Source organism: Pteropus vampyrus, unplaced genomic scaffold (genome assembly GCF_000151845.1).
Source record: "Pteropus vampyrus isolate Shadow unplaced genomic scaffold, Pvam_2.0 Scaffold122, whole genome shotgun sequence".
NCBI classification, from domain to species: Eukaryota; Metazoa; Chordata; class Mammalia; order Chiroptera; family Pteropodidae; genus Pteropus; species Pteropus vampyrus.
In genome coordinates this window covers 1,343,334-1,350,864 of record NW_011888903.1, presented here as the reverse complement: position 1 = coordinate 1,350,864, position 7,531 = coordinate 1,343,334, and the positions used below count along the sequence as shown (strand labels likewise).

At 38.7% G+C, this 7,531-nt stretch overlaps 1 protein-coding gene across 2 annotated transcripts in view; it reads left to right on the top strand.

Annotated features, from left to right (window-relative positions):
• The window catches only part of RAB31 (RAB31, member RAS oncogene family), a 126,776-nt gene that overhangs the window by 53,029 nt on the left and 66,216 nt on the right, over positions 1-7,531 (top strand). For both annotated transcript variants that reach the window (XM_011366154.2, XM_023534175.1), the window contains exon 2: positions 3,525-3,604. In XM_011366154.2, the coding sequence (XP_011364456.1) occupies positions 3,525-3,604 (80 nt within the window). The remainder of the gene's footprint in view (positions 1-3,524; positions 3,605-7,531) is intronic.

Sequence of the window (7,531 nt, the reverse complement as noted above, 5' to 3'; positions counted from 1 at the left end):
TTTTCCTCTTGTGTATGTGCGTCACCGTCTGAATGAGATTCCTGCAGAAGAAGGAAATCGCAAAGCTGAGTGATGCATGAAAATCGCCTAGTGTCCGGCTTCAGGCTCTTCTCAGCAGTCCTTGAGCAGAGTCTTCTCCTGGTGGCCAGCTGGAGAACGGCAGTCTTCCTGGTAGATGGAGGCCCTGGAGGTCATTTTTTGAGCCACCACCAAGCCACTGGCCAGAGATTATTTGAGGCAGTTCTTTGCATATTGAGTATTTTCTTTTCTGAGACAAACTAAAAATTTGCCTATCTTCTTGTCTTTTTTTTTTTTTTACCCTCATTCAAATGTGTAAGTGAATGCAAGGAAAATGTTGAGAGTTAAATTGTAAAAAGAAAAGAAACAGTGAGTGTATGCAGAATAATTAATTGTTAAATCTAAATTTGAGCAGGTTTGCTGCTTTAACTGTTCCGAAAAGCTGGTGTTTTAGCTTGAATTATCTGTAGATGAGTAGAGATGAATGAGAGGGCTTTTGAATTTTTCATCTTCAGGGTCATTTTAGGGTTGCCTTTGCAGATCTGTTGTGCTGTTTTGGGGATTTGGAGCCAGTTGTTTTGAGCAGAGCCCTTGGATAGAGTGAATGGATAGACTCCTAGAGCAGAGTCCTGGTTGTGAGGATGCTAAGTCTAGCCAAAGCCCTGTTCACCAAGGGCCACTTACAGAGAGTAAGTGCTTATAGGGACAAGGGGCTCTTGGGCCTGAGATGAACTAGAGGCATTTCAGAGGGGCAGTTTTCTTAGCTTGGAAGTAGAGTGAGCCCGGGTGTAATCTGAAAGGACACCAAGAAAGGCCAAAAAGGAACAAAGCTTGGAAGGTAAGGATTTGTGTCCTGAGCTCTGGGCTGTGGGCTAGCCACAGGCAGAGCTGCCTTGCCCACCTCTATATGCTGGTATTTACCTCTGTCAGGTACCTTTTATGGCTGTGGAACTCTGGGAGGCAAAGGAGGGGCCATGTTATCTCCCATTGGCTACGGCTCTACTGCTGGCATGTGGAAGGTAGCACATGCTGATTGCTTGCTGGACCAGTGAAGAATGGACCAATGGAAGAGCCCTGAGAAAGAGAATTCCTAAACTGTGCTAGAGAGACCTGGAGAAGGACAAGATAGACTCTCTCATTAACCTGGCTTCTCATTATGGGAATGGCTTCGGTGGCTACAGAGAGGGCAGAGATTAACCATTTAGCACTTCTTGTGGGATCATAAATTTGAAAGTTCTCTATGGGGGGGTGGGGAAGGTATTGCAATTCACGAATGTGGTGATGTAAAAATAAAAATTGGTGAGGTCACTGTTGGGGGAGAGGTCCCCATCCTGCCCACTTGGCAGTTTGCAGAAAACAACTTGTCTTATTCTGAAAGAGTGTGTTTTCCTTGTCTTCAAGGCAGGGCAGCACAATTCATCAGTTTTCAGTTTCTCTGAGGTTACATGGACCAAAGGATGGCCAGGAGCTGCTCATACAGGGGGTTTTAAAAGCAACTGAGATGAAAAAACCTGAGTCGTGGTTCAGGGGACTACGGGAACATTAGCTGGAATCCATACTGAGGATGCAGCTCAGAAATAGCAGTGGCATTGATTTGGAATCTGAGGAGCTGATGTTTTAATTCTGTCATCTCTTTGAACTCTGCACATTGATCTGCGCACTGCAGATAAACGGCTTTTGATGCAGTTGTTTTATTATGGCTCAGAACCGTGAAGGCAGCTCTCGCTAGGATGGAAGATCTTTTGGAGAATGGTTTTCTGATGAGTATGACCAGCTAATGCCAGTCTTGCCCCAGGTTTGCTGGACTTGTCCCTAAGAATAGGAGTGAGAAAGAGTAAAAATAATTCAGATGGCCAGTTGGTATTTCAAGTCTTATTTCATATTTTAGTGTCTAAAGAAAGCACGTTTCTCTGAGTTTTAACATTTTCTCTTTGATATTTAGACTTTTAGAGTTATACCTTTAATATAAGAGAACTATAGGACCATTTTTTTCTTTTTGGGCTAAATAGGTCTTGATTTGCTTTCACTTAGAGATTTCAAAATGTCTCCATCATCCTTTGAGATAAGCACATATTGATGAGGACTTATCTGTGTCTGCAGCCTGTGAACCTCTTCTGGCCTTGCCACCCCTCTCAGAAGAGTAGCTGTTACTTTTGGGACAATCTCTTGACTTTGCCTTGTAACTCTTCCTTTGAAATTTCCATTTCTACCATCATATTTTAAATATCTAAGAGGTCAGTCTTACTTTCTGAATGATCTTTAAAATAGTCTATGCTTTTTTTGTGTGTGGGTATAAATGTCTGGTATTTCTTAGCTGAGCGTTTATCTTTTTGAAAGATTAAAATGTATACTGAAAGCTCTGTTTGCACTGAGGCTTGTCTACTGATACACACATGGCCTTTAGTTGGGAGACTCCAAAGAAACTCATTTGGGAGACTCAGGTTCCGCAGAGTTTTTCCTCTTACCCAGAGGGGAATCCTGCCTCTTCTGCCTGGGCTCACACAAAGCAGTGACATCTGGTGCTTCTTGAGCTGTATCTGAAGTCCCCGAGCCCAGCCCCTGTGTGATGCAGGTTTCTTAGAGAGTCACCCTCCCATTTGCTCCGGGAATGCGGGAGGGTCTGTCCTCTGAGGTGCCAAAGGGAGGCTTGTGTGAGCCTTTCACTGACTCCTTTTTCAGTCTTGTCTTCCAGTTCTTGGTATATTTGGAATTCTGTGGCACGAATTGATTTGCCTCTCATTGGCTTTCCTCTTCGCGTGCACTTAAGGCTCCAGCTCTTCTTTCTCAGTGACCATTGGGCCAAGTGCTTTTCATTGACATCACTCATCTAGTGTTGTCTCTTCCCCTATCTCTTTGACCTTGTATGTTTGTATATTTTATTCTTTACATCATTTTGCAAGGGTTTTGGAAGAGACTGGATAGAAATACCTGTATTTGATTTCCAGTGTGTATCTAGACCTTTATCTTAATTAGCTTTAAAGAATTATTTAGCAGAGAAAGAGCTGAGGTGAGACCTTTATATAATTAAGCAAAACTGGAGATTATTATGCAACCATCAGGTTCTAATGAGAAAATGTTAGAAATACAGAAATTAGAATTCGTAGGGCTCACAGGGTGATACTTAGAAAAATAGATTACATATTTTTTGAGTGCTAAGGTTCTGAACAAAATCAGTTCTGTCTCTACTAGAGTGTGTTGCTATATTTCTCCTCTAGACCTCTATCAAAGTTTCCAGGCTTCTAGAAATACATGTATTGTGAACATGCCAGTTCTAGTTTAATTATTGTATATATGTGGGACATGTTTCTAAAACTTACTTTTATCATACTTTTTTTCTTTCTGTGAAGCAATACAATTTCATTGTAGGAAGTACTAGTAAGAAATAGAGGAAAATTCCCCCGCCCCTCCCAACAGCCAGAGATGACCTCTCCGATCCTCTGGTTCTGTTTATACTCGGTAGAATTGGCACCCTTGGGCTTCATGGCTGTGTTCTCCCTCTTTTCCAGGACACCGGAGTTGGGAAATCGAGCATTGTGTGCCGGTTTGTCCAGGATCACTTTGACCACAACATCAGCCCGACCATTGGGTGAGTTCCTATATGTTCTTCTCTTTCACATTTCTTCCTTTCGAAGCTCTCAGAGAGGTTACCTTGTGCCTAAGTCTTCAAGCGGTTTTCATCCCAGCCAATGAGAATCAATCCTAATGGTAAAGACTTTGACAGAAATTCAGGTACTTTTAAGTTGTATGTCTTTCTCAATAATTTTTTTTTTTTTTAGTCAACTGTTGTCATGCTGCAGCCTAAGGCCCGTTCTTTGATCTACAAGAGTATTATTCTGCAGATCATGCTTTCCAGACAGAAGATGAGACACAGGACAAATCCCCAAAGGCTCTGGTATAACTTGCCTGCCAGTAGACCTAGAAATGCTGTCCACTCACACAGCAGAGCTGTCTGCACAGTCTGTAGGGCAGATTGATTTTCCTTTTCTGGATTAATTTAGTGTCAGCGTTTCCGTTCTAATGCTTGAGGCCAGAGGGGAGGATTGTTCACTTCTGAGATCCTGACCTTGGGATGTTGAAGCATTTTTCTACTTCATTTCCTATGGATTCTTTTGCCAGTTGTGCTTTTGCTGTGCCATTTTGCAGGTGCATGGTTTTTTACTCTTAGAACTTGGCCTCACTTAATTTTCTCCCTGAAGATAGCATGCTCTTTGCAGAGAGGCAGGTTTCGTTTTCCTCAGGAGGGAGACAATGCATGTATAAATTTTGTGAACCCTGGAGGATTGATGATAGGGGTGATTGTCTCTATCAGTAGTAGGTGGAGAAAATTCATGGCAGGGCATAAACAGATGTACAAGAGCAGTTGGTTGATAGGCTAGTGGTTGGAGGTGAGAAAAACTGACACATTTTGTAGTTAAAAAGTGGTTTAAAGAAGCATGTTCACAAAAACATGTGTCAAGAATTGCGAAGGATCTGCAGGCGAACAAATTATCTGTCTCCCTGTCATGGATGCTGGCAGAAGACATAGGGATCCTGGATCAGAAACCAGGGAGATAGCAGTAGCCAGAGTATTATTTTACATTGGTTCCCTGAGCCCCAGTTTCCCACAGGATGATGTGTCACCTGACCCTCCACATGTGGTGGTTTGCATTATAGGAGAGAAGCTCCAAGTTAGGGAACCCAAATATTTTATAATGGGCAATAAGCATGTTTGTGCTTTGCTCCAGAGGGGGACCTTGTCTCTCCTTTTCAAGGCTATTTGCTGTACAAACATCTTTGAAAACACAGTCTAGGAAAAAGTGCCCCTGCTCACAAGAGACCCATAGAGAATTGTCTCCCAACATAGGGACTTCTGTAAATTAGGGACAGTTTTGTAGAGGAAATTCTTTTCACTCTTCTTTGTGATGTACTTTTTTCCTCCTTAATTTGCCACTTTGTGTTTCTTGATAATAAAAGTAAAAACAATAAGAGTGATTAACTCTGATGTATGGTTCTGGAAGATGGAAGAGAGACTTGCATTGTCTACTTTTTAAGCTTAATTTTTTTTTTAATAACAAATTTGTATTCCTTTTGTAATGATTTTTAAAAAATTAAAAGGCAACATATGGTCCTACCACAAATTATGGTAAATATATAAAAGTTTTAAACATAATTGTTATGCATAGGTATAAACATAATTATACCTATACAATAGGTATGTTGTTTTGGTCACAATCTCTTAGTCAAAGCAAATCATAATGCCAGCCATATTCAAGGGATGGGAAATAAACTCCACTTTATAGTGGGAGGGGCAGCATAGGGAAGCCCCCTCACCTCTGCGTGGGTCATTGGTAGCCGCTTTGGAGAAGACCAAACACTGTTGACAGTGCTTTGTCTAGTAAAGGCATTGTGGTGGTTTTGGGTTTTAAAAAAATTGTTATATTGAAACTGTACTTTCTGCTCAATTTTTCTGTAAACCTAAATCTTCTCTAAAAACAAAAAACTGTTAACCAAAAATAATTATGTATCTGTTCTTTAAATTATAATGTTCATTTAGAAAAGTCCAGACTATACATAAAATACATATATAAAATAAAAAGTGAAGTAAGATTTTACTAGTTCTCCAGACCCATATTATTCAATTTATATTTATAAGGTTTAGAGTCTAAAGTATATATTTAATATATCTGTTGTAAATATTTTTTATGTACATGCAGGTAGACAAATATATAATGTCTAAAAACAAAAATGGTATCACACTCTACCTAACACGTTGCAGAATGCATTCTCCATCCATGTAGATCTTTCTTATTCTTTTTTGTAAATACAGATTTCTTGGAAGATGGAATAAATGGAATACTTAAAATGCTGTCTGTGCATTTTCATGACAGAGTCAAGATTAAAATCTAATTTTTCTGATTATCAAAGTTTTGTTCATTCTAAAAAAGCTAAAAAGCACCAAATTTATAAAAATAGGAATCTTGGTATATATAGTTTCTTATCCTGTGTTCTACAACATAGTTTGAATGTTTTCTTATCACATAATCTTCAAAATAATATTTTTTATTAATCTTCAAATAAATATTTTTTTTCTGATTGTGAAAGTATTATGTACTCATCATAAAATTTGAAATGAAAAAAACCATGAGGGAAAATAGAAAAATTACCCATAATCTAGCCCCAGAGTAACTACTGTAAATATTTGTTATATTTTTTCTAGTCTTTTTCTTGTGTATGTATAAATATTTTTTCACTCATCATTATATTGTGAATTCCATTAAATGGTATTTAAAAACAATAATTTTTAATAGCTGTATTTTCTTTTTAAGGCATTTAAGTTGTTTAAAATTTTTAAAAGTATTACAAATAATGTTATGATATATATTTTTGGACATAAATACCTGTGTGTACCTCTGAATATTTCATTGGATTAAATTCATAGAGTAATAAATGGAATAATTTAGTCAAAGAATAAGAACGTATTTGAAGTTCTTGATGGACGTTGATAAATTGTTTTTCAGAAAGGTTGTCCTTATTTTTCTATAAACTCATTAGCTTTAGATATTATTTAGAAAATTTTTGTATATCCGATTTTGAATTCTGTTCTTTTCCTGTAAACTGCAAATGTAAGCATTCTCTCTCACCTTAAAATTTCCTCATAAACACAATTTTAAATGACTGTAGCATTAAGTTATGTGTCATTCTGTTTTCTATCTACATCCTTCCTCACTTTTTGTCTGGAGTCAAGATTAAATTCAGCTCCTCCATTATGTGTTGTCTTTTTCTGATATAATTAATTTCTCTAATTTAAAAAATGCACAAAATTTATCCTCTCTTCTGGGATTTTGAGAAAATGTTTCCTAACAACAGTTTCAGAAAAATAAAGCTAGCAGGAACACACAGATTTCTTGAAAGATGGCATAAATGGAATAAAAAAGATTGTGCACTATCCCTCAGCTCGTAGATTTGGTAGGTCGGCAGTCTGGCTTATAGCCTGCTTTTGTTTAGCCTGTTGTAAAAATTTTAAGCCAATAATAAAGAATCAGGAGATTTTTACATAATAAACTTACATTTCTGGCTTCCCTGGAGCACATGCTCACGTAGCAGAATCCAGCTGGACCTGTGGGTGGGCGGGCTCTTTCTGTTCCATGTCACTCCCACTGTTTATTGTTACTATTATTTTTATTTTAATTACTTTTACGCCTAGCTCACATCACTTACATGTCCCACCTGGTCCAGTAGGCACTTCAGTTCATGTCCCTGGTGCAGAAGCGTTTTTCCCAGTTGCCGTGCTGGCCCCATGGGTCAGAACAGCTAGGGGACTTGTTTAGGTGCATGCAGCCAGTGAGCAGTAAATTTGTGACTCAAACCAAGTGAGTCCACTCTCAGAGTCCACCCTGTTCTTCCTACTGAGATCACACTATCATTGGTAAAAGGCCATAGGCTGTAAAATGGCATTGAGAGAGTTAATTCTTATCATCTCCTGTGACTCACACTGGAAAATCTTGGCTCTGCTGTTCAAGCAGATTGTGTCTAC